This window comes from Coregonus clupeaformis, chromosome 36 (assembly GCF_020615455.1).
Source record: "Coregonus clupeaformis isolate EN_2021a chromosome 36, ASM2061545v1, whole genome shotgun sequence".
NCBI classification, from domain to species: domain Eukaryota; kingdom Metazoa; phylum Chordata; class Actinopteri; order Salmoniformes; family Salmonidae; genus Coregonus; species Coregonus clupeaformis.
In genome coordinates this window covers 17555001-17582591 of record NC_059227.1, presented here as the reverse complement: position 1 = coordinate 17582591, position 27591 = coordinate 17555001, and the positions used below count along the sequence as shown (strand labels likewise).

Here is a 27591-nt window from a genome sequence, read left to right as displayed (position 1 = left end):
CGTACATAAACTCAAATCAAATGTTATTTGTCACATACACGTGTTTAGCAGATGTTATAGCGGGTGTAGCGAAATGCTTGTGCTTCTAGCTCCGACAGTGCAGTAATATCTAACAAGTAATATCTAACAATTTCACAACATATACCTAATACACACAAAACTAGTAAGGAATGGAATTTAAGAAAATATACATATATGGACAAGCAATGATAGAGCGGCATGGACTAAGATACAGTAGAATATTATAGAATAGAATGCATTATATACATATGAGATGAGTAGTACAAGATATGTAAACCTTATAAAGTGACTGTTATGATGAGTTTCTCGGGTATCAAGTAATTCATGATGCAAGAAGATATTTAACACTTAGATAGAGAGTTCATACAAATATTTAATAGTCGGTACCGGGTTCGTTAACAACATCCGAACTAACAGACAAAGAAAACCTATGAGAAGGCATTATTATCTCCTTGTCTGGGTAGGGATGGGGGAAGAGTCGCTCAGCTTCTCTCTGATATGAGGGTTGGAGATCTGAACAGGCGAGGTGGCCAGCAGCCATTGAGGGACAATTTGTATAAGGAACTTCACAAATCACTGCTTTGTCAGTTGGGATTGTTCCAGAATGTCTCTCTTTGTTATAGCAGAGGTGACCTGCACAAATAAATGTGTCCCTGTCCAAAGACTCCCAGAGAACAAGATGATTATGAGTGGAAGTAGGCTAGTCGATAACTCACAGTGAAGCTTAAGGGTCATGGCAGTCAGGTTCAAGACCACACAGTGGGGAACTATCGTAACATGTCACCGCTGAACTGGTGCCTGTGATCCGTTATCTGTACCCTGTGGCAGGTTGACCATCACCCTGGACCTCTGTAGCTCAGCTGGTAGAGCACGGCGCTTGTAACGCCAAGGTAGTGGGTTCGATCCCCGGGACCACTACACCAAAAAAAAAATTTATGCACGCATGACTGTAAGTCGCTTTGGATAAAAGCGTCTGCTAAATGGCATATTATAAAACCTCTCAGTTTATATACCTCATGTGACACGTTTCTTCAACAACATCTGTTAACCATCATTTGGCACTCCCTTCTTTGATGGTATTACCCTGTACCCAAATCAGTATATCATGTACATCAATCATTCTAAGATAAACCTCAGTAATCTCCCTCGACATAATGGAATCCTTGGTATTCAGACTGTGCGGCGCCCAGAATCACTTATCTACTAAATTTAACCTGGTTCCCACAACACTATGAAATGACATCATAACGGTGACTGTAAACATAATTAAAGTGACTAGTGTTCCATTTCTTAAAGTGGCCAGTGATTTCAATAGGCAGCAGCAGCCTCTAATGTGCTAGTGATGGCTATTTAACAGTCTGATGGCCTTCAGATAGAAGCTGTTTTTCATTCTCTCGGTCCCAGCTTTGATGCACCTGTACTGACCTCGCCTTCTGGATGATAGCGGGGTGAACAGGCAGTGGCTCGGGTGGTTGATGTCCTTGATGATCTTTTTGGCCTTCCTGTGACATCGGGTGCTGTATGTGTCTTGGAGGGCGGGTAGTTTGCTCCCGATAATGCGTTCGGCAGACCGCACCACCATCTGGAGAGCCCTGCGGTTGCGGGCGGTGCAGTTGCTGTACCAGGTGGTGATACAGCCCGACAGGATGCGCTCAATTGTGCATCTGTAAAAGTTTGTGAGGGTTTTAGGTGCCAAGCCGAATTTCTTCAGCCTCCTGAAGTTGAAGAGGCTCTGTTGCGCCTTCTTCACCACACTGTCTGCGTGGGTGGACCATTTCAGTTTGTCGGTGATGTGTATGCCAAGAAACTTGAAGCTTTCCACCTTCTCCACTGCGGTCCTTCGATGTTGATAGGGGGGTGCACCCTCTGCTGTTTCCTGAAGTCCACGATCATCTCCTTTGTTTTGTTGACATTGAGTGAGAGGTTATTTTCCTGGCACCACACTCCCAGAGCCCTCACCTCCTCCCTGTAGGCGGTCTCGTCATTGTTGGTAATCAAGCCTACTACTGTTGTGTCGTCTGCAAACTTGATGATTGAGTTGGAGGTGTGCTTGGCCACGCAGTCATGGGTGAACAGGGAGTACAGGAGGGGGCTGAGCACGCACCCTTGTGGGGCCCCAGTGTTGAGGATCAGCGAAGTGGAGATGTTGTTTCCTACCTTCACCACCTGAGGGTGGCCCGTCAGGAAGTCCAGGACCCAGTTGCACAGGGCGGGGTTCAGACCCAGGGCCTCGAGCTTGATGATGAGCTTGGAGGGTACTATGGTGTTGAATGCTGAGCTATAGTCAATTAACAGCATTCTTAAATAGGTATTCCTCTTGTCCAGATGGGATAGGGCAGTGTGCAGTGTGATGGCGATTGCATCGTCTGTGGATCTATTGGGGCGGTAAGCAAATTGAAGTGGGTCTAGGGTGACAGGTAAGGTAGAGATGATATGATCCTTGACTAGTCTCTCAAAGCACTTCATGATGACAGAGGTGAGTGCTACAGGGCAATAGTCATTTAGTTCAGTTACCTTTGCTTTCTTGGGTACAGGAACAATGGTGGCCATCTTGAAGCATGTGGGAACAGCAGACTGGGAAAGTGAGAGATTGAATATGTCCATAAACACACCAGCCAGCTGGTCTGCGCATGCTCTGAGGACACGGCTAGAGATGCCATCTGGGCAGGCAGCCTTGCGGGGGTTAACATGCTTAAATGTCTTAATCACGTCAGCCATGGAGAAAGAGAGGCCACAGTCCTTGGTAGTGGGCTTCGTCAGTGGCACTGTGTTATCCTCAAAGCGGGCGAAGAAGGTGTTTAGCTTGTATGAAAGCGAGACGTCGGTGTCGGCGACGTGGCTGGTTTTCCTTTTGTAGTCCGTGATTGTCTGTAGACCCTGCCACATACATCTCATGTCTGAGCAGTTGAATTGCGACTCCACTTTGTCTCTATACTGATGTTTTGCCAGTTTAATTGCCTTGCGGAGTGAGTAGCTACACTGTTTGTATTCTCCCATATTCCCAGTCACCTTGCCATGGTTGAATGCGGTGGTTCACACTTTCGGATTGGCGCGAATGCTGCCATCTATCCATGGTTTCTGGTTAGGGTAGGTTTTAATACTCACATTCAGAGCGTTGTCCGATTGTCCATTCGTAAATTCAGAGCGTTTCGCTCGCGGAGCGTTCAGAGCGCACACTGGACGCTCTGGCCGAGGAGTAGGGTTGATCCGGACGTTCTGACCACACAACGGCAGTCAAGCACCCAAGCTAACTTGCTAACATTGGCTAGCTTGCTAGCTACTTCCAGACATGAATGAAAGAACACCTCACTCTGACCATTTTACTCGCCCTAGCAGAGCTGGTTAGGCTGTTTTCATGTTATCCAGAGCATTGGTGACTGTAACTGTGCTGCTGGCAACAATTTAATTACACTTTTTTGCCGACTTTTACTGACACCGGCCATATTCAACTGGTGTTGAGCGTTTGTAAATGTGAAGAAATTAATGCAGTGCATTCTGTAGGAGGAATTTAGAACTTGCTGCTGTCACATCAGGTTACCAAGACAACGGTCGCTACAACAGGGTCAAAGTTGAATGTCTCTTGCTCCTTGTCGGCTAAGCAATGGCTATATAAAAGACGAATGCAGACAAGAAAGAGGTGAAAATGGGGCTGTTTGAAAGGGGATCATATGAACATTGCCCAATTGTTTTTACAGGCAACATACCGTGAATCCTATGTGAAAGGTGTATCAGGGACAAAAAAACGGGTCTGTTGGTCAGACCAGCAAAGTCAGACAGGCCATAGGCTATAGGCTACAGTGGAATCATTACCATCAACATTTTGCACATTTGTTCATTTATAAATGCCATGTCTAGCTAAATCAGGGCTATTCAACTGTAGGCCTGTGAGCCAGATCCGGCCCTTTTATCAATTTAGACTGGCCTCTTCTGGACATCGGATCGGGGGGAAAATCTTCACATAAATCTAACATTTATTGCCAAAATGAGAAGTACAACTAGGCCTATTAGTGTGGCTTCTAGCGGTTTTAGCAGTTTCTAGCGCAAATGTTGCATGTTGATAATTTTTTGGGGGGGCCATTGAACGGTTAGGGCCATAAGCTATTATGACCCCTTGCCTGAAGACTCTCAGGAACACGTACGTGCCTTCTGTTCTCTCTATGATGCTTACAAGCCGCACCGGACATGTTAGAAAGGAGTATGAGAAAAAGTGCTCCTAATGACTGAGGAAAATGAATTCAAAGTAGGGCTGTCCCGGAAAATAAAAGATCTTGGTCGACCAAGAGTCGTCTGTTCTTTCGATCAATAAATTGGTTATAATAAACTCTGAACACCGTAACACATGTGACAGCAAAATGGATGCAGAGGACGTGACAAATAAACTCGAAACGGGAATGTTTCCTGGTTGCTCAGGAGGTAAAGGGAAAGTCAGATGTGTGGAATAAATTTGACTAGTTGTGAAAAATACTGGAGATCAAGAAAAAGAAGGTAAGGAGAAAACGCTGTGTCATATTATGTGTGCCAAACAGGTGCTGTATAGATTACAATAAAACTATTCTGACCGTTTGGAACAATGTAAATGACATTAAATAAATGATAAGTGTACCAGACAGTCTGTTATAACGTTTTTTTGTTAAGTATTTGTTACAGCAAAGACTAAAAACAGTCGCATTCATTCGTGAATGCAATTTCCGAAATGGAACGGTTTATTTATTGTTTAAGCTAATTATTCAAGGCTTGCTTTATTTTATTTTAAAACTAAAATGCTTGATTGCATTTCAAATCATGAATGACTGGTATGCTGTGTGATTACATGAACAAATGAATGATTGATTCAGCCTATATAAAGTATTGAAATAGTTACGGTATTAAGACTAAAAAGGATGCGCTCTTACGCCTACAGCTCAATTGTGGTTATACAAGGCCTATACTAAGCCTACTAATGATAATGATGTGACTAGGGCCTCCCGAGTGGTGCAGCGGTCTAAGGCACTGCATCGCAGTGCTAGAAGCATCACTACAGACCCGGGTTCGATCCAGGGTTGTATCACAACCGGCCGTGATCGGGAGTCCCATAGGGAGGCGCACAATTGGCCCAGCGTCGTCTGGGTTAGGGGAGGGTTTGGCCGGGGGGGCTTTACTTGACTCATCATACTCTAGCGAGTCCTTGTGCAGGCTGACCTCGGTCGTCAGTTGAACGGTGTTTCCTCTGACACATTGGTGCGGCTGGCTTCCGTGTTAAGCTGGCGGGTGTTAAGAAGCGCGGTTTGGTTTCGAAGGATGCATGGCTCGACCTTCGCCGCCTGTTGGAGAGTTGTAGCGATGAGACAAGATCAAAATTGGGGAGAAAAAGGGAGTAAAAAAAAAAAAAAGATAATGACATTACTTATGATAATAGTAATAATAGCCATAAGAAGGAGATCAAGAAAAAGGAGCGTGTCACGTCTCCTCCTGTTGCTCCCCTCCGGCGCTCTGATTCGCCGGTCTACTGAGCCACCGGTCTGAGCGCACCACCTCGGCAACACAGGAATGGAAACCCAACGCACCCTAATCACCTCCAGTGCACCTGCACCTCATCATCTCATCACCACCCCTATATAGCCCTGGACTGTTCAGTCATTGTTGTGTGTAATTGTTAGCGTCGTGTCGTTTACTCGCTCCGTGTTATTCTCTTTCTCATTGTTAAGTAAACCTTTACCTTGTTGATTCCTGCATCTGCGTCCTGCCTCTTCGTATCCTCAGTACTCGTCACAGAGCGATATTGTTGTTAATATTATGACATTTGGAACAGTGTAAACTATAAATTATAAATAATACCAGAGAGGCTGTTCTAACGAAAAAAAAGTGTAAAGCCTTTATTACAGCAAAGCAACGATTAAAAACAGCCAATGTGAAATTCTTTACTTGACATGTCGTTGCGTGAGGCTTGGTGCTCATGGAATCAGTATCTATTAAACAGACACTCAAACAGGCAACAAAAGCAGGATCTGTCTTATTTATATAGATATTTATGGATGATTTATAAAGCCAGGCACATTTAACAGTTAGGCTATTGATTATAGACCTAATTAAGTTGGGTTTTCCGCTCTCCTCATAAGGCAAGGGCTGTTTTCTCTCCTCATTCTGTTGCTGCCTCCGGCATTGTTCTCAACACCAATATGCTGGTTAACTTTGCTATTATGCACATAGCAACATGGTCTAGGAAAAGGCGCCAATTCAACAGCGCACTGATGTGTTTCTGAACCACGGACAGCGACCACTATCCAACGAAGGAAAAAGCGCATTTGTTATAAAATAATATTATTTTTATTAGTGTTGGACCATTGTTCTTATGTTATATAACCATATACACTTTCAGTAGCACATGTCTTAGAGTGATGGACTGTAACATCCCTGTGGCCTCCACTATGGATCAGTCCACTGAGACAGGAGCCAATCAGACAGGTGTCTTGTACACCATGATTTTTTTTTTTGCTACTGCTCGACTAAAGAAATCTCGGTCGACCAACAGCCTATCAACCAAACAATCGACCTGTCGACTAAATGGGGTCAGCCCTAATTCAAAGCATACTTCTTATAGACTGACATTTTGAATTAGGCCATATCTTTGTGTTATTTATAACTTTTATTGAGATAATGGCAATAAGGCCAGATTCAAAAGTTTCCTTAAACAATTTGTACACATTTATTTCCTAAACAGATAATAAAATGTGCTTACTGGTCCATGTTATCACTATCTGTGTGTTAGGGCAGTAAAGAGAAAACACAACGTTTTCAGAGGATTTTAAAATGACCCGATTACTTTAAGCAACATAAAAGTGCTTTATATGGTGTGTGTGTGTGCATTGTTTTTGATACAGATATTCGGAAGAATAATCGTATGTCGAAAATGTCCGGCCCCCCAGCAAATTAACCCCCATAGGAATATAGCCTATAGCCTAGTTGAATAGCCCTGGGCTACATAATTGCCTTTAGATATGCTAGTGTGAGTGAAGTCTGAAAGGTTTTTCATCTGCATTCTAATGATGTAGACCTAGCCTATTCCAGTCTGGCACACAGTGTCCAGCAATCAGCTCTGCCTCTCTCCCTGCATGATATACGGCTAGTTTAAAAGACAGAGGGGAAAAGAGACTAGAAGAGAAAGAGGAGGAAACCAAGTGAGGGATACCTACGTGTGTGTGTGTGTGTGTGTTATAGACTCAACAGAGCCGGTGCCAGAGAGATAAAAGGTAGCTAGCTGGCTGCTGATGTTTTGCAGTAGAGAGAGAATCGAGCCGGATGAGTCACCCTACCCACAGAGGAGAGGAGCATCTAGTCCAGCTCTCATCCTACCCGCACTTCAGTAGCAGCAACCTCAATTCTAAATCATTAAGATTCTGTTTCACCTTAGCATTCACCATAAATACACAGCACACAAAATTTAGACCCACTGCACGCCAGCAAGAAAACACAAAATCAATCGCCTGTAAGCTTTTAAGGCAGGTCTTAACTTGTAAACCCTCTACTTAACTACAATACTTTTGATTAGTTCTGTTTACCACGCATTCTTACTTGTTTCTGTTGACTTGCGGGTCTTCCACAGCTGCTGTTTTAATACCTCCACACCATGCTGTTTTCATCCAGCCTGTCTGTCTACCCTGTCACACACAGCCACGCTCACAGCCTCACACACCTGTAGCCAGAGTATGCACACTAGGAATTATCCCTGCAGCTGTCCAACCAGGGAATGCACTGCCATCCAAATCTGAAATTCAGTTTTAATCATGACAGAGGCAGACACATACAGGGAGAGAAAAGTGCCACCATGCTTATGTAACAGCAATTCAACTTAAGTCCATGAATAATGACAGTTGGGTCCTTTCTGACTTCATATTCATCTGTACTGTCTAGCTACTTGTCCATTTAACCATCCCTTTCTTCCAGCTGTCCCCTTCACCATGAGTCACCTAAACAGACCCGACCCGGTCTTGTCTGGTAGACACACGCATGCACCCCACACACACGACTGAGCCCAGGGAGGCTGTCTGCCCACCCCAGAGCCCGCCCCAGCAGGTGAGGTCACGCCCTGAGGCGGCCCTGTGTCCTGTCACCTGACCGCGGTGGCCCTGCGTGGCTGATGGATAGGCCACTTCATAATTTGCCCCTGGCTAGCCAGCTGTGAAATTGTGTATCAGCTGTGGTCCAGGTTGGATGCAGAGACAACCCTCCTGCCCATCACAGGATGCACATACCACAGGGTCACACACAGAGAAGTCTTCACAAAGGGAATACACTCTAAGAGACAGACAGACAGATAGAGAAGAGAGAGAATAGAGAGAGAGAGGAGAGAGAGAGACAGTGACACACGTACACACACTCACACACACACACACAAACGCCGTAGGATTACACACAGGAGGACATAATGAAACCTCCTGTGGACATGTCGAAGGAGGAAGATGAGGAGAAGGATGGGGAAGAGGAGGATTTGGGAGCTGCCACCTGACAGAGGAAGATGGATGGGTACACACACTAAAAACCCACGTCCTGCCAGTGTTCTGTGGCTAGGCTGCCTAACGCACAGCATCCCACCTTAGCCTCCCTCTCTATCTCCAAAGCACCACTGCATGGATACGAATCTGATTGTTTCTTACCTCTTCAGGGTGCTTTGTCTAAGCAATAAAAGTGTGCTCGAGCACATCAGAAGTAATGTTTCAAAGTCCCCCGCTAAGGCAAGGAGAATAACTTCTCTTTTTTCTAGCCCCGAAGCAAAACCAAAAACAGTAAACATATTTCTTGTAAAGTCGTTTCTTTTTTAGCTTTGGAACATTGGTTTCAATCACTGTGGGCACTTTAGTCTATGACAAAGAATATTCCAATGAACCTGTGCTTTCGTGGACACCTGAGCAATTAGTTTCAGTTGGCAGGAGAGGAAACCAGTATAAAACATGGGCCTGGTTCCAAGCCCATGAGAGAGAGAGAGAGAAAGACAGAAAGAGAGAGCGAAAGAGACAGAAAGAGAGAGCGAAAGAGACAGAAAGAGAGAGACAGAGAGAGAGAGAAAGTAGAGAGAGAGAGAGAGAGAGAGAGAGAGAGAGAGAGAGAGAGAGAGAGACAAAGAGACAGAAAGAGAGAAAGAGATGAGAGAGAGAGAAAGAGAGAGACAAAGAGACAGAAAGAGAGAAAGAGACAGAGAGAGAGAAATAGAGAGACAAAGAGACAGAAAGAGAGAAAGAGAGCGAGACAAAGAGAGAGACAAAGAGAGAGACAAAGAGACAGAAAGAGAGAAAGAGAGCGAGACAAAGAGAGAGAGAAAGAGAGAGACAGAAAGAGACAGAAAGAGAGAAAGAGAGCGAGACAAAGAGAGAGAGAAAGAGAGAGAGACAGAAAGAGAGAGACCGTGAGAGAGAGAAAGTGAAAGAGAGAGAGAGGGGAGAAAGAGAGAGAGAGACAGAGAGACAGAAAGAGAGAGACAAAGAAACAGAAAGAGAGAAAGAGAGCGAGACAAAGAGAGAGAAAGAGAGAGACAAAGAGACAGAAAGAGAGAAAGAGAGCGAGACAAAGAGAGAGAGAAAGAGAGAGACAAAAAGACAGAAAGAGAGAAAGAGAGCGAGACAAAGAGAGAGAGAAAGAGAGAGAGACAGAAAGAGAGAGACCGTGAGAGAGAGAAAGTGAAAGCGAGAGAGAGAGGGAGAAAGAGAGAGAGAGAGACAGAGAGACAGAAAGAGAGAGACAAAGAAACAGAAAGAGAGAAAGAGAGCGAGACAAAGTGAGAGAGAAAGAGAGAGACAGAGACAGAAAGAGAGAAAGAGAGCGAGACAAAGAGAGAGAGAAAGAGAGAGACAAAGAGACAGAAAGAGAGAAAGAGAGCGAGACAAAGAGAGAGAGAAAGAGAGACAAAGAGACAGAAAGAGAGAAAGAGAGCGAGACAAAGAGAGAGAGAAAGAGAGAGAGACAGAAAGAGAGAGACCGTGAGAGAGAGAAAGTGAAAGAGAGAGAGAGAGGGAGAAAGAGAGAGAGAGACAGATAGACAGAAAGAGAGAGACAAAGAAACAGAAAGAGAGAAAGAGAGCGAGATAAAGAGAGAGAGAAAGAGAGAGACAAAGAGACAGAAAGAGAGAAAGAGACAGAGAGAGAAAGAGAGAGACAAAGAGACAGAAAGAGAGAAAGAGAGAAAGACAAAGAGAGAGAGAAAGAGAGAGAGACAGAAAGAGAGAGACCGTGAGAGAGACAGAAAGAGAGAGAGACAGAAAGAGAGACAGAAAGAGAGAGACCGTGAGAGAGAGAGAAAGAGAGAGAGACAGAAAGAGAGAGACCGTGAGAGAGAGAAAGTGAAAGAGAGAGAGAGAGGGAGAAAGAGAGAGAGAGAGACAAAGAGAGAGAGAGAGACAGAGAGCGAGACAAAGAGAGAGAGAAAGAGAGAGAGACAGAAAGAGAGAGACCGTGAGAGAGAGAAAGTGAAAGAGAGAGAGAGAGGGAGAAAGAGAGAGAGAGAGACAGAGAGAGAAGAGAGAGAGAGAGAGAGAGAGAGAGAGAGAGAGAGAGAGAGAGAGAGAGAGAGAGAGAGACCCAGCTAAGCTGAGACCCAACAGCTCCCTCTCTCCCTTGCATCCCATTCCAGTACTGGGCACCAGCATCGACAGCGCAATTCATTCTAGTAGAATTTTATCCTGCGGAGTGATGCTTGAAACCAGAATATCAAAACTGTGGAGCTTACTGCTGTGTCTCCTCTTTGAGCCTGGTCAAAACAGAGGAGAGCAGAGCATACTGACAGCCTCTCATGGGCAGAGGCACGGAACAGAAACTTCCCCCAGAAACACCAGGGTGTTACGCCTTTTAACTCTGTCCTCCTCTCCTGTCCAGACACACAGTGCTCAGTGCTCTGGAGTCCATGCACATCCAAAGCTTTGGCTCACACACACACGCTATCACCTCTGTGATGGAACTATATAGCTTACCCCATTCACTTCTGTCTTACAAGAGAGTCTAATCAATAGAGCTGCTATAGGCAGAGAGAAGGATAGGCTGGATAGAGCAGACTGATCAGTTTCCTGTGGTCTGCATACAGCTGATAATCAGAAAGTCAGGAAGACACTTCAGGGGCATCCTTTTGTTTTCGCGGACAAATCTGCCCTCTCTTCTTCAGGTAAGAAAGCCCTTATCAGGCCTTGTCAAATCAGCGCTTTTTAAAATGGCATACAAAACACACTGAAGCTGGTGCAACTCCATGGTAGCTGTGATGCTGAGACTCAGATTTGTCCCTTTAAAATGTATGTCAAACAAAAACCAATGATTGCAAAGTTAAACAAACCACACAACTCTATGCACAAGGACTACTTTGAACAATTTCCACAGAAAATTTGACAAAAACACATTTACTTGAAGAACAGTGCAGATGCAAAGTTTGGCATTCTGTTACCAAACTTTGCATCTTCACTGTCTCAGCATCACTCTGTAACCATGGAATTGCCCAGCTATAGCTGAAGCATAGTCCTCCTAATGAGCATACGTCATGACTCACAGTGAGGTGAATTTACCGAGCTGACCAAATTACAGCCATGACCTTGGTTCCCCCACTGCAAGGTCACGTAACAATACATTCTCCATCAGACTCTGGGCAATGAAAATCATCCCCAAGCCAAAGGTTGCCATTAAAATGTAGCCCTAATATAAAGTCCACACATCATACAGAGGGCAGCTGTATCCTATTGCTGTCTGTGTGAGGTGGAAACTCATTACAGAAAATAAAAGCCTGATAATAGCTGTGGCAATGGGTCCCTGTGGGCCACACACACACACACTCACTCACACACTCACTCACACACACACACACACTCCTGTTAGCATGGCAATAGATCAAAGCAGCATTAGGATCTGCACAGCTGGCCTCCAGCATTTCAAAAACACCCATCTCCCTCTCATCTCTACTTCAGAAAACAATGGATCTTTATTTAAAAGCGCCGCTGCCGACGTGTTGCACATTAGTCTGGTGTGTGAGAGAGAGAGAGTCTGTACCACCACTCTCCCTCGTTAGGCCTGTCTGAGAGGCACATCATGAGGTGAGAGGAGCATCATGAAAGGGTGGTGAGGGCTGTGGGAGAGGCCAGTCAGTCCAGCCTGAGTGAGATCCCTAGATCAGACTTCTCTAAAACAGGCTTTATAGTGTAGTAAAGAGCGAGAGTGGGCTGATACAGCTCACCTGTTTAATGTCTCACACAGAGATAGGCCCTAAAAGCCAAGTGACCACAACTAGCATTATAGACATGTACCATAAAATCCTGAGATTTCACACTGGAACAGTAGTACAGTAAGACAGAGAAACATTACATCAATTAGGCTACATATTTAAATCAACTGTCTGGGGTTTGGCTCCTCTGCTAAGTTCTTCCCATTGAGGGTTTACTGTGAGCTAATTCCAGCCTGCTCTATCAACTGTAGTATGACTGAGCGTTTATGTAGAGTTGTCAGCACCACGTTGGGTGTTAAAACCAAGTACGATGTCAACGAGGCCAGTAAAACAGATTTGTGGCGGAGCTCGGGAGAACTGTGATTATAGGGAGGATGAGAGAGTAGCACTCCACACACACACATACACTCACAATCACACTTGTTTTGTCGGGCACACAAACAAGCCCAACACCAAATCAAGAGATTTATATCTATTCAACTCCAAAGATCTTGGGGAAGCCCGCAACACAATGCTAGTTTAATACCACTGACTTTACTTCACAGTGTTAAAAATAGCGCTGACGGCAGCATCTATACATCAGATCCCTCCGCGGCTCTGTGAGTGAGGAATGGGAGGGGTGGTTGAGGTGAAAGCATTTTACCATTCATTGTGCATTTACCTTGGAGGCTGGGCTGATGTGTGATAGAAAGAGTGGGTGGGAGAGAGCTAAGCATGCAGAACAGAGAAACCGACAAGTCAGACAGAGAGTATGAGACAGCTGCACTCAGATGCAGCTCCTGCAGCAGTGTCTTCCAGTACGCACGGTAGGACAGCACCTGACCCAAGCCAGTCCGTTTTCACTGATATGATTCGCTTTACAGCGCTTGGATGACTGAGCCGGCCACCTCGGCAGCCCCGCCCCCCAGACTGGACCGACTCGGCATGTTGATGTGGCAGCCATTTACCAGGCGGTAAATGGCTGCCTCCGAGCCAGCCAGAGCGAGCAGTCCTCTTACTTTGTCTCATACCTCACCCCACGCCTCCCGCTTACAGGCCGCAGGTGGAGGGGTTCTTGAGTCAACAGCTATTAACTTGCTGCCCTCTGTTGAGAAAGGCCAGGTCATAACGGCTCCCTCTAATCTTAATTGGGAAATTCTTGGTCTCAGGGAGGCAGCCTGTCAGCACTAAGACAAGGCTCCTCTGACAAATGCAAAAGCAGCCCATCCTTGGGTACTAGCTCCTGCACTTCACAGCCAGCTACAGGCTGATGAAATCAGGCAGAGGTGCACCAGAGTAGGCTAGGCTAGACAGACTGTACTCCCTTTGACAATGATGAAGAAGAACAGGGCAAAGGCAAAATCCTCGAGTCTGGGAATCTGAAAATCTAGTTATTTTACTGCTTTCGAATGGACAGGAAAGTGGATTCCTTTCTCTTGATGTTTATGTGTTTGTCGTTATTCATGGCACAATGTCCCCCAGCGGGGGGTTGATGGAGGGGGGTGAGACAGCAGAGAGAGGGGGCGACTGGGCTGTAATAGCAGAGGGCCTTCCGGGGGTCCCTGGGGAAAGGCCCTGTCCCTGGCCCCTTCCATCATCTCTCTGTAACCATGACACAGCAGGAGCTGTACACTCCCGCTTGTAGCCCCTCAACCAGTTAGAATATTGATTTGTTTATGTTATCTTGTTTCACACGCTACTGCTCTCCCTCCCCTCCCTGTAGGAGCAGGCTGTATTCTGGCTGCGTGGGGTGTTATAATCTGTGTGTATGCATGAGCGAGAGACCAATGTGTGGAAACCGTCCGAGAAGCTTGACACCAATAAGTGTGTAAGACAGAAGAGAGGAGACTAAAACAGAGCGGTGGAGAAGCAGTGCAGTGTGATCGCTGACAATACCATGGGGAGACAATGTGCCAGAGACAATAAACCAAATGACTCCATCACATGGGACAATGTGCCAGAGACAATAAACCAAATGACTCCATCACATGGGACAATGTGCCAGAGACAATAAACCAAATGACTCCATCACATGGGACAATGTGCCAGAGACAATAAACCAAATGACTCCATCACATGGGACAATGTGCCAGAGACAATTAAAACAAATTACTCCATCACATGGGACAATGTGCCAGAGACAATTAAAACAAATTACTCCATCACATGGGACAATGTGCCAGAGACAATAAACCAAATTACTCCATCACATGGGACAATGTGCCAGAGACAATTAAAACAAATTACTCCATCACATGGGACAATGTGCCAGAGACAATTAAAACAAATTACTCCATCACATGGGACAATGTGCCAGAGACAATTAAAACAAATTACTCCATCACATGGGACAATGTGCCAGAGACAATAAACCAAATTACTCCATCACATGGGACAATGTGCCAGAGACAATAAACCAAATTACTCCATCACATGGGACAATGTGCCAGAGACAATAAACCAAATTACTCCATCACATGAGACAATGTGCAAGAGAGAATAAACCAAATTACTCCATCACATGGGACAATGTGTGAGAGAAAATAAACCAAATTCCTCCATCACGTGGGACAATGTGTGAGGCTGATAGAAAAACAATGAGTATTGTTTTGTGAGAGGATGGGGTGTCATGTTTCTCTAAGTCCCTCCAAACCCAGCAGGACAGACAGGCATGAAGTGCTGAAATAAATATGAACTAGGCCACATTGAGAATTCACAACGTGCTGCAAGGGTGCAAATTACCACGAAATTCATCTTTCAAGAGAGGAAACTGGCACTTCAGTGTTGGAGAGGCCATCAGTCTGAACTCACAATGTACAGTGCATTCGGAAAGTATTCAGACCCCTTTACTTTTTCCCCATTTTGTTACGTTACAGCCTAAAATTGATTAAATAAATGTTTTTCCTCATCAATCTATACACAATACCCCATAGTGACAAAGCGCAAAACAGGTTCTTCAAATTTTTTGCACATTTCTAAAGAATAAAAAACAGAAATACCTTATTTACATAAGTATTCAGACCCTTTGCTATGAGACTTGAGCTCAGGTGCATCCTGTTTCCATAGATCATCCTTGAGATGTTTCTACAATTTGATTGGAGTCCACCACATTGGAGTCCACCCGTGGTAAATTCAATTGATTGTACATGATTTGGAAAGGCACACACCTGTCTATATAAGGTCCCACAGTTGACAGTGCATGTCAGAGCAAAAACCAAGCCATGAGGTCGAAGGAATTGTCCGTAGAGCTCCGAGACAGGATTTTGTCGAGGCACAGATCTGGGAAAGGGTACCAATTTTCTTTTGCAGAATTTAAGATCCCCAAGAACACAGTGGCATCCATCATTCTTAAATGGAAGAAGTTTGGAACCACCAAGACTCTTCCTAGAGCTGGCCACCCGGACAAACTGAGCAATCGGGGGAGAAGGGCCTTGGTCAAGGAGGTGACCAAGATCCTGATGTTCACTCTGACAGAGCTCCAGAGTTCCTCTGTGGAGATGGGAGAATCTTTCAGAAGGACAACCATCTCTGCAGCACTCAACCAATCAGGCCTTTATGGTAGAGTGGCCAGACGGAAGCCACTCCTCAGTAAAAGGCACATGACAGCCCGCTTGGAGTTTGTCAAAAGGCACCTAAAGGACTCTCAGACCATGAGAAAAAAGATTCTCTGGTCTGATGAAACCAAGATTGAACTCTTTAGCCTGAATGCCAAGTGTCACGTCTGGAGGAAACCCGGCACCATCCCTATGGGGAAGCATGGTGGAGGCAGCATCATGCTGTGGAGATGTTTTTCAGCGGCAGGGACTGGGAGACTAGTCAGGATCGAGGGAAAGATGAACGGAGCAAAGTACAGAGAGATCCTTGATGAAAACCTGCTCCAGAGCGCTCAGGACCTCAGACTGGGGCGAAGGTTCACCTTCCAACAGGACAACGGCCCTAAGCACACAGCCAAGACAACGCAGGAGTGGCTTCGGGACAAGTCTCTGAATGTCCTTGAGTGGCCTAGCCAGAACCCGGACCTCAACCCAATCGAACATCTCTGGAGAGACCTGAAAATAGCTATGCAGCGACGCTCCCCATCCAAACTGACAGAGCTTGAGAAGATCTGCAGAGAAGAATGGGAGAAACTCCCCAAATACAGGTGTGCCAAGCTTGTAGCGTCATACCCAAGAAGAGTCGATGCTGTAATCGCTGCCAAAGGTGCTTCAACAAAGTACCGAGTAAAGGGTCTGAATAGTTATGTAAATGTGATATTTTGCAAAGATGTTTAAAAACCTGTTTTTGCTTTGTTATCTTTGTTGAGAAGAAAAAAAACATTTAATCAATTTTAGAATAAGGCTGTAACGTAACAAAATGTGGTGGGGGGGAGGAGATCATCAGAACTCTAGTATGACATCTTATCCTTGTCATTAAATGCCTGCATGACATCACTGAACATGGCGATGGCAACATCATGCATGGATGGGCAGTCAGTGAGCAGCACACACAAGGGTTAACAGGAACATGTTTTACACAGATCATCGATGATGAGTCTTTACCCAGTGTGAGCCCGAGCTTGTCGGGTGGAAGCGAAGGGTTTGAGACGTGGTTGAGCACGGCTTTGTGACGCGGCCGCCAGTCCAACAGTCAGTCTGCGTGTTCATGTTCTGACCTGTGCGTTCCTGGGTTTGTTTTGAGCATGTCCGAGGGATTTCTAGGTCAGTGAGATGTGTTTTTACACATAACTGGCCACGAAGAGGGCGGGACTGGGCTTCGCGCCAAACGATACACCCTATGATGACTTCCGGTGTATTGAAGGGGGGTGCTAGATCAGAAAATAAATGTAGTCCTGGTTTGTGGCATTTCACGAAGCCTCTACGTTATACTGAAGTTTTTCTGTGTTTAGATATGGTTGTCCTTGTTTGATAGAGCCATTGGACATCTTTCAGTGATGTTCCTATGGCGGATTCATTGCTAAATATACAAGCTGACACATTTTTTCCAGTCTCTGAAAGACTACAACTCGTGTGGGGAGGTGCTTTGTGCTCTGGCCTCGTCCCTCCACCAAGGCGGGCATTTTTGAAAGGGAGGCGGACAAACAACACAAAATCCTTTGCACACAATGTTGCCAACTTAGCGGCTTTATCACTTATTTTGTGAGTTTTCAGACCCCTCCTGCGACTTTTATTGGTAAAAGATTCTAGCGACAAATTCAGCTACTTTTCAGGCTGCCTTTGGGGAGTTTTGACACTGTTTCTATAGTTTTGATAGCATTTAGAGACTTTTCCCACTAAATTCTGCCGCAAACGAGAGTGGGTGAAGCTGTGTGTGCAACAGAAGTCACAGCAACTGTGCACACACAGGCAGAGAAGCACAAGGGTAGGTGGTGTACGGAGGGAGAGGGGGGCGAAAACGCTACATCGGGGACCACATCTGTGCTACAGCAAGGCAAATTGGTGCTGTGACTCGTCGCAGCAATGGCAAAACGTAATCTAGCAACTTCTAGTGGCAAATCAAGGAGCCAATAGGGATCTCACTGAATTTTTTGGGGAAACACTATTTGGGCAAAACTGAAAGCACTGACCAGAACGCAATGGCTTCAAGTGATTCCTCTCATCAACACGAATTCGACGATGGAGCATTTTTTTTATTTTCTATTAGCTACATGGTGACATTCAACCATACATGTTTGAACCGGAACATAGCGAAGAGGATTCGAAACAAAGAGTTGGATTTAGCTAGAACAGAAGCTCAGCTACAGCCGATGACAGCACCAAGAGGGCAGGTGGCAAATACGGTGGCTAGCTTACTTTATCTACTGAAACCCCTATTGTGTATTGCTGGCAAACATACTACCGTGTTACAGTGGGAGGGACATTTGTATTTTGCTAAGTTAGCTGAAAAACTACCGGTAGCCATATCTATGACTAAAAAGATAAGAGGTTTTACAATCAGGGATCTATTGTATATAGATATGGCTATTAAACAGCAAGCTACAACGTTACAACCAGCCACCTAAAGCCACCTACCAGCAAACGTTAGCACATGACTTGAGTTGGCTAGCTAGTTAGCCTGGTACCTGCTAACTTTTTTTTCTTTTTTTCAAAATATTTTTTAGGGGGTAGATCAGCTTTAATATTGCAGATAGATTGTAACTTCCATCAATGTAATTGTCTGCATCACTTCCAATCCCCCATATGTTTTTTCCCCACAAATATATACATACATACACATACATATACACATACATACATATAAATACATATACATACACATATCCTTTAAAACAATATATTTCATTTTATTACTTTCCAACCCCACCACCCCTCCCCTAATTGGAGTAAACTAGTGAACAACAACTCTTAGGCCTCTACTTCCAGCGTATACATCGTCTAGGAGCAACAACGGCTCAGCCGCGGAGTGGTAGGCCACACAAGCTCAAAGAACGGAAATGCAGAGTGCTGAAGCGCGTAGCGTGTAAAAATAATCTGTCCTCGGTTGCAACACCCCAGCACAATAACTGTTCGTCGGGAGCTTCATGAAATGGGCTTCCATGGCCGAGCAGCCGCACACAAGCCTAAGATCACCATGCGCAATGCCAAGCGTAGGCTGGAGTGGTGTAAAGCTGGCTGCCATTGGACTCTAACAACAAACAGCCAGCCAACTCAAATAGCCTTGGTAAATGCCTATTACACTAGAAATGCATGGGTTACGTTCACACTCATTGGCCAGAAGGGTACTGTTTCCCAGGATTCATTGTTGCCTGGAGTCTGTCATAGACACTTGAGGTGAAATAATTGGAGCTAGAAGTTCACCTTCAAAGCCACTTTCCAGAACTTTCCAGGCTAAATCCTGCATTATTGTCACCACAGAGGTGTGTTCTGGCAGATAACAGATGAGCAGTATGTATGGCAGTGACTGTTTACCACGGGTTGCATCACACAGTCGGTGGTGAATCGTTGACAAGTTTCCTCATATATCCTGTGATAAGGTAGCCATGGGGTGTGAGCGTATCTTAATGAAATCTGACATGGGATTGTGACAATCATCCAAAAGCATCCTGCCAAGGTTAATAACAACCTCTGCCTTTTTCTACAGCAGGGTTTGATCTTGACAGTTTGTTCATTTGATTTTGACCCCTCTCTGAATCCTTTTGGGAGAATAATTGAAATAATGTTCAATATCCCCAGTGCCTGCAGGTAAAGTCATGGAACATTTGTGTTCTCAAATAACAAGCTTTTTTCCTCACCACAAAATACAATTATTTCCTTTATTGACTTCAAATTGTGCCATTTTTTCTCTCTCCATACAGTGGGGGAAAAAAGTATTTAGTCAGCCACCAATTGTGCAAGTTCTCCCACTTAAAAAGATGAGAGAGGCCTGTAATTTTCATCATAGGTACACGTCAACTATGACAGACAAAATGAGAAAATCACATTGTAGGATTTTTAATGAATTTATTTTCAAATTATGGTGGAAAATAAGTATTTGGTCAATAACAAAAGTTTCTCAATACTTTGTTATATACCCTTTGTTGGCAATGACACAGGTCAAACGTTTTCTGTAAGTCTCCACAAGGTTTTCACACACTGTTGCTGGTATTTTGGCCCATTCCTCCATGCAGATCTCCTCTAGAGCAGTGATGTTTTGGGGCTGTCGCTGGGCAACACGGACTTTCAACTCCCTCCAAAGATTTTCTATGGGGTTGAGATCTGGAGACTGGCTAGGCCACCCCAGGACCTTGAAATGCTTCTTACGAAGCCACTCCTTCGTTGCTGGGCGGTGTGTTTGGGATCATTGTCATGCTGAAAGACCCAGCCACGTTTCATCTTCAATGCCCTTGCTGATGGAAGGAGGTTTTCACTCAAAATCTCACGATACATGGCCCCATTCATTCTTTCCTTTACACGGATCAGTCGTCCTGGTCCCTTTGCAGAAAAACAGCCCCAAAGCATGATGTTTCCACCCCCATGCTTCACAGTAGGTATGGTGTTCTTTGGATGCAACTCAGCATTCTTTGTCCTCCAAACACGACGAGTTGAGTTTTTACCAAAAAGTTCTATTTTGGTTTCATCTGACCATATGACATTCTCCCAATCCTCTTCTGGATCATCCAAATGCACTCTAGCAAACTTCAGACGGGCCTGGACATGTACTGGCTTAAGCAGGGGGACACGTCTTGCACTGCAGAATGAGTCCCTGGCGGCGTAGTGTGTTACTGATGGTAGGCTTTGTTACTTTGGTCCCAGCTCTCTGCAGGTCATTCACTAGGTCCCCCCGTGTGGTTCTGGGATTTTTCTTGTGATCATTTTGACCCCACGGGGTGAGATCTTGCATGGAGCCCCAGATCGAGGGAGATTATCAGTGGTCTTGTATGTCTTCCATTTCCTAATAATTGCTCCCACAGTTGATTTCTTCAAACCAAGCTGCTTACCTATTGCAGATTCAGTCTTCCCAGCCTGGTGCAGGTCTACAATTTTGTTTCTGGTGTCCTTTGACAGCTCTTTGGTCTTGGCCATAGTGGATTTTGGAGTGTGACTGTTTGAGGTTGTGGACAGGTGTCTTTTATACTGATAACAAGTTCAAACAGGTGCCATTAATACAGGTAACGAGTGGAGGACAGAGGAGCCTCTTAAAGAAGAAGTTACAGGTCTGTGAGAGCCAGAAATCTTGCTTGTTTGTAGGTGACCAAATACTTATTTTCCACCATAATTTGCAAATAAATTCATAAAAAATCCTACAATGTGATTTTCTGGATTTTTCTTTCTCAATTTGTCTGTCATAGTTGACGTGTACCTATGATGAAAATTACAGGCCTCTCTCATCTTTTTAAGTGGGAGAACTTGCACAATTGGTGGCTGACTAAATACTTATTTTCCCCACTGTATATGACATATTTCCTGACAAATAATGAGTTGTCAGACTTTCTTTCTTGCAAGCCCTCTGGAGCACATCTTTGGTTGCAATCTTGCAGTACATTTCCTACCCACTCATAGGTACTGTAGGTACATGCTTACGCAGAGTAAGCGTTTTCTGTGAAGCCTGCAGTGCCATTTCAGTCTGAGGTCAACCGGATAACGCTGAAGCTGTTTCCTAAAATAACATATTGTTACGGTTCCTCCCAGCAATACCTATTGGAGCTAAGCCCTGGAGCCCCGGGCCGCAGCCATCTGCTCTGTAGCACGGCCCAGGCAATCCTGCCATCTGATAAGACAAAGAAATCAAATCACTTTTAACCCCTGGATTATGGCACGACACATGCAGATAGTGCAGTGCACTACATTCCCCTCTCTGGCAGGGGTATTAACACAGCAGAGCAGCCTGAGCCCATCCTCTTGAATGATAAATATAAACGCAACATGTAAAGTGTTAGTCCCATGTTTCATGAGCTGAAATAAAAGACTCCAGAAATGTTCCATTCGCACAAAAAGCTTATTTCGCTCAAATTTTGTGCACGAATTTGTTTACATCCCTGTTAGTGAGCATTTCTCCTATGCCAAGATATTCCATCTACCTGACAGGTGTGGCATATCAAGAAGATGATTCAACAGCATGATCATTACACAGGTACCCCTTGTGCTGGGGACAATAAAATGCCACTCTAAAATGTGCAGTTTTGTCACACAACAAAATGTCACAAAATGTCTCATGTTTTAAGGGAGCGTGCAATTGGCATGCTGACTGCAGGAATGTCCACCAGAGCTGTTGCCAGAGATTCTAATGTTCATTTCTTTACCATAAGCCGCCTATGTATGTATGTCCAAGTATGTCCAACCGCCCTCACAACCGCAGACCACGTGTATGGCGTTGTGTGGGCGAGCGGTTTGCTGATGTCAACGTTGTGAACAGAGTGCCCCATGGTGGGGGTGGAGTTATGGTGTGGGCAGGCATAAGCTACGGACAATGAAAACAATTGCATTTTATCTATGGTAATTTGAATGGACAGAGTTCCTGAGGTGAATTGTAAGGCCTATTTTTTTTAAAGGTATCTGTGACCAACAGATGCATATCTGTACTCCCGGTCATGTGAAATCCATAGATTAGGGCCTAATGAATTCATTTCAATTGACTGATTTCCTTATAAACTGTAACTCAGTAAAACCTTTGAAATTGTTGCATGTTGCATTTATATTTTTGTTCAGTGTCTATATACATATATTTATTTTATTTAAAAATATATATATATTTAAATCACCAATCAGAAAGATGCAAATGCACATGGCAGAGGAAACAGCAGACAAGCTGCTTATCCGTAGTTTTTCGTTAAAAGCAACAGTGATAGAACTGAGTGTTTGCATTGATCTCTGTCGGATCTTGTGGAAACTCTGTTAGGTGCGCGCCTGTAATTGCCATTGGAAGTGGGGAAAATAGCATACTGATGTCAGGGCAGACGGGAGGGCTAAATGCGCAAAAACTACATTCAAAGGTTTGTTGTTTTATTTTTTTAAATGTCATGGTATCTCCTTGTAGGTAACAACATCACAACAATGTCAATGTCTTTATTGTCAAAATAGACATACAGTTTTTTTTCTACAAAAATGAACACCCACTCAAGTAATCGAATACTAACGTTTGTTCAGATATCCGTGCCCATCCCTAATATCTTGGTTATAAACCGACTCTAACGAAACAGGCACAGCGGCAGGGCAGACACAATCATTTCAGGAATAATGAGGATAATGCATTTTACTGCTATAAGGTGAATGCACCAATTTGTAAGTCGCTCTGGATAAGAGTGTCTGCTAAACGACGTAAATGTAAAAATGTAAATGTACTGTTTGACCAACTCATGGTCAAAGTAGCTCAGTTGGTAGGGCATGGTGCTTGCAATGCCAGGGTTGTGGGTTCGATTCCCACGGGGGGCCAGTATGAAAAATAAAAAAATAAAATAAAATGTATGCACTCTGGATAAGAGCGTCTGCTAAATGACTCAAATGTAAATGTTATCCACGCAAGAAATAGCCAGTTTTGATTGCGGTGTCCAGGTAGAATGTGCAACTCGCACCGATGCTACCAATTAAAAATGTAACTTGCACAGCCATGTCAAAGGGTCGCAAAATATGACTAAATGGTCGCAGTCTGTAGCCCTGTTGTGTATAATAATGTTGTAGTTTGACTATTCAGGGGGAAAGCTTTTAAAGTCTACAGCTAGATCCAACTCTGTTTATCAGCTCTGTGCTTAAATTAGGCTATACAATTATACTGCCTAGCACATAGTACCTTGTACCCTGTTTTTCCTTGGAACAATATTAAGGGTGCATAATATATCTACATAATATTCTGTTTTCAGGTGCTTTTATCTAGAAAGCCATAACCTGACTCATAAGCTAAGCTAAGGACAAAGGACTGGTCAAGGCCAGTTGCTTCAGAAAAACATGCATCTTAATACCTGCATGATATTGCCTTGAATTATATGGACCTGGTTGCTATGGCGCAATGGCCAACTTACAGTCCTGACAGCCATCCTATACAAAATGCAACGGACAGGAAAATATAGCTCTCGCGCAGGCAGTGGTCCAAGAAAAATAAACATTTTACAGAAAGGATTTTGTGCAAACAGTGTGACACAAGATCTGATGTAAAAAGACCAATAAAGGAAATATAAATCACATGGATATTAGGCTGCCTTTCAAAAAGATAAGTACAGTAGGCTAAAATATGGCACGTCAGTTTGAAATGCCCTTGCATCCAAACGTTATTTTCTGCACCACTTATTCAGGTGAATATGAGATTGAAACAAACATCTACTGCTGTGCTGTAAAGCTGAAAAATATGAAAGTCTTGTATCCCAATGAGCTGCAAAATACTGTATTATCAACCTACTCTGAATGACACTGCAAACGTTATGAATAAGGACCTTCCTGCAGAGAGTAGGAGACAGTGGTTTTACCGGACTAGAGCTTCAGAAACAGACAATGAAGCTGCTTCTAATGCTTCTGTAGGGCAGGTTAGATGTATCCCCTTTCAGACCACTACTGAAATGTTCTGACTCAGTTATGACCTGGACAAGAGGACACTTGCCACTAGTCTTCAATCAGTTGAAGTCTGTCTGTGTCTGTTTGACAGGGAGGAACAAGAAAAATAAATGTCTTAACAGATGTGGCACAGACAGAGGAGAGGGGCTGCTGGGGTCTCCAAAACACAACATGGTCACACACACTTTGGGTTAGTTTGTAGGACCATCCCTTTGGATTGGTTATCAAATTGAAAACTGCAAGGCTAGAGTAGGCAAAATACTAGCCTGGTGGCCTAGTCTGTCTTATGCTTTAGCCAACTCACATATAATGTACTGAAATGTGAAACCATGCCAAGCAAAAGCTGTGCCCACTTTAAAGGGTTAATAGCCCATAAGAGTTCAGGTTCTAGGCTAATGTGGAACCACTATCTATCTTCTTTACTTCAATAGATCTTGCTCCTAGTGTGGATGGGATACTTGCCTCCTACATTACCTTGTAGAAAAACATAACTTTATTAAAAGGGGTAAAAATTAAATGTTCTTAATTTGAAAATGGCTTTAGGATGTGTGTGATCACGCACACACACGCACACACACGCACACACACACACACACACACACACACTATCAATTCATTCCAGCTGGTGGCATAAACAGCTGTTAGCACCTCGGGTTAAAAGTTATTATTATTGAGCAGTGCCAGATACTGTGAGTACTACAGTAATGGCGTCCGGTGTTCAATTGTATGATTGCATAATACCTATGACCAAACTAGGCATTTCATTTTCTACAAACTGAATGACTAGCTAGCTACATAACATAATTGTAACATTTGCGTTCTGTACAGTAGGCCGGGGTCTGCTACCTCCTCAGCACCTGCTACAAGGACCCTTGGTACCCGAATATCTAACAGTTACAATCCTTACCTTTGTCAGCTGTGCTATTTTCTTGCTCATTTTGAGGTGCAGATCTTGGGTATATTCCATGGTGATTGTTGATGATGAGCCAGAATTATATTTCCCTGCTCCGGTCGATGGATTGCCAGCAGCAGGGCTGTAGTACTGCTGCCAACCTGCTCCAGTCGCCATTTTCACGATCCTTCAAATGTTGTTACTATAAGAATGTGATGTAGCTATCAATGGCACAATGGTCAAAGCAGGTTCTCCTGCAACGGGATCTTTCTCCTCGAATCCGTAAAATAAAAAACATCAAGACATCAATCTTTCAACTGCTTGACATCAATTTCTCTCATTTTGCGCAGAAAAAAACGCCTAATGCAATAGCTGCTAGCATAACGTTGTAATAACAAATCAAAATCTAGTATTTTTCCCTTATTTGCTGAACCAATTAACACTGCCTACTATTTTCATCACAGGAATGTTGCGGTTTCATGAAGCGGTCCTCAGCATGAGCTAAAGTTAGATAGCTATCGTTAGGTGTAGCATCAGCATTCGTTTGACCACACTAAAATTCCGGAAATTCGTCAATTTGTATTTGGCAACGGTCACCTGGAGCGGGTATTTGCACGAATGAAAGAGCTTGGTGAATTGATGTTACTCACTTTGAACCCGATAATTTGCACCGGAGAGAGCCGGTCCGGAGAGACGTTTCTTCAATGCATAGCTAGCTTGTATCGGCTCTTGTGTGTGTGTAGCTATGACAGGCTGAGTGGTTGCTGCACTGCTAAGGACTCGGTTACTATGGATCACTTCAACAGTTTACATGACTGACGTCAGTTCCGTTCGTTTTCACGCTCTCCCCTCAGTTTCATTGATGCGATGAAATATTATTGGTATAGCTACGATGGGGACCAGAGTCAGTGGACACCTGCACTACACTTGAATAGTGTTAATCAAAACCTTTTTTTAAAAATGCTGCATATTTTGGGGATATGGTTCATGGAGTGTGTGCGTGTGCGTGTGCGTGTGCGTGTGCGTGTGTGTATGTGTCTGTGTAGCCAGATCACACATTTTAGGACGTGTGTGAGGAGAACAAAGCTGGTCATCGATCAAGCTTGCTGCCTGCATGCCTGGAGCACCTATACATAGGAACATTTCCACTGAGCTGGTCTTAAATCCCTGCTGAACATAGTAGGCTAGTAACCTCAATCCTAAAGCAGAATATCCCACTCAAACCATAGTCCAATTCATAGTCCTTCCTCTTATTCTGATTTTTCTGTCTGATTTCATTCACTCTCACAGTGGCTGCCTATCAGGCACACAGTCTTAGCTTCCCATTTCACTTATGATTGGGACGAAAACAGGGAGCAGACACACATTAGCATTCCCTAAAGTGTCCTTTGACCTTTTACTGGAGTGGGCTAAATCAGGGTCACACACAGAGTGTTTCTTGGTAGTCTTAAACAAATCTACTTTGAAATAAAGGTATACACCTCACACCCATGGTTATGGGCTTTAAAAAAATAAGACACCTGTACCATGTCAGATATAGTGTTGAAATGTAAAATGTTGAGTTTCAATCCCAATATTAGACTTCACAGAAGACTGAAATATAACAAAACCGTTTGACATAAACACTGGATTTTCGGCAGGTTTTGTGAAATAATGTTGATTAATTATGAAAAATATGAATAAAATTCCACCCATGAGGCCACTAAAGAGCGATTTGGTCATTTGACGGCAGGAAAGGGCTACAACCTCTTAAATGTAACTAAATGTAATCGAAAATGTAATCTACGTAATCCCCAAAAGTAATGATTTATCATGAGAGGGCCTTAAGCAATAGGCTAACTAGTATTGCTGCATACTCCAAGAAAGGTTAAAATCTCACCTTTCTGGTACAAATAGCTATACATTGCTGAGGTGTAGTCACTTTTGAGGACACAAGCTCAAGTACACAGTACAAATATGAAATATTGTATATTATGTATTTCTTATTCAACAAAACTGTATGAATAAGGCTTGAAATGATTTTTTTTCTTCTAAATATAGTACAATCAATTTATAAAACATCTGGTTAGAATCCTTCCATAAGACCTTGAAGGTCTCGTGTCTTCCAAATGTGGCTCCCTGGGAGGAGACAGCGTTGCGGAGCTGGGCCGAGTCTGCTGGGTCAGTCATGGCCAGTTCGTACTATCACGACTCAGGATATGACCCAGATGCAGACATAGGAGGCAGATAGTACAGTTCTCAGATCATTTATTATAAACACGTGGCAGGCAAAGGGCAGGTCAAGGACAGGCAGAGGTTCGTGATCAGGTCAGAGTCAGGCAGGTACAGGACGGCAGGCAGGATCGGGGTCAGGGTCAGGGCAGGCAGAATGGTCAGAACCGGGAAAACGAGGAAACAGAACGGGAAAGCACGCTGGTAAGACCTGACAAGACAAGATGAACTGGCAACAGACAAACAGAGAACACAGGTATAAATACACAGGGGATAATGGGGAAGATGGGCAACACCTGGAGGAGGGTGGAGACAAGCACAAAGACAGGTGAAACAGATCAGGGTGTGACACAGATGAAAGCATCATGACT

The 27591-nt window shown here is 44.1% G+C and overlaps 1 protein-coding gene across 6 annotated transcripts in view; it reads right to left on the bottom strand.

Moving 5' to 3' along the window:
- The window catches only part of LOC121552963 (protein FAM184A), a 113653-nt gene extending 87870 nt beyond the window's left edge, over nt 1–25783 (bottom strand). For 5 of the 6 annotated variants that reach the window (XM_041866081.2, XM_041866085.2, XM_041866087.2 and 2 more), the window contains exon 1: nt 25025–25783. In XM_041866081.2, coding sequence (XP_041722015.2) covers nt 25025–25186 — 162 coding nt within the window. In that variant the 5' untranslated portion in view covers nt 25187–25783. The remainder of the gene's footprint in view (nt 1–25024) is intronic. The other variant, XM_041866082.2, reaches the window with a different exon arrangement.
- Between the last annotated feature and the right edge of the window lie 1808 nt (nt 25784–27591).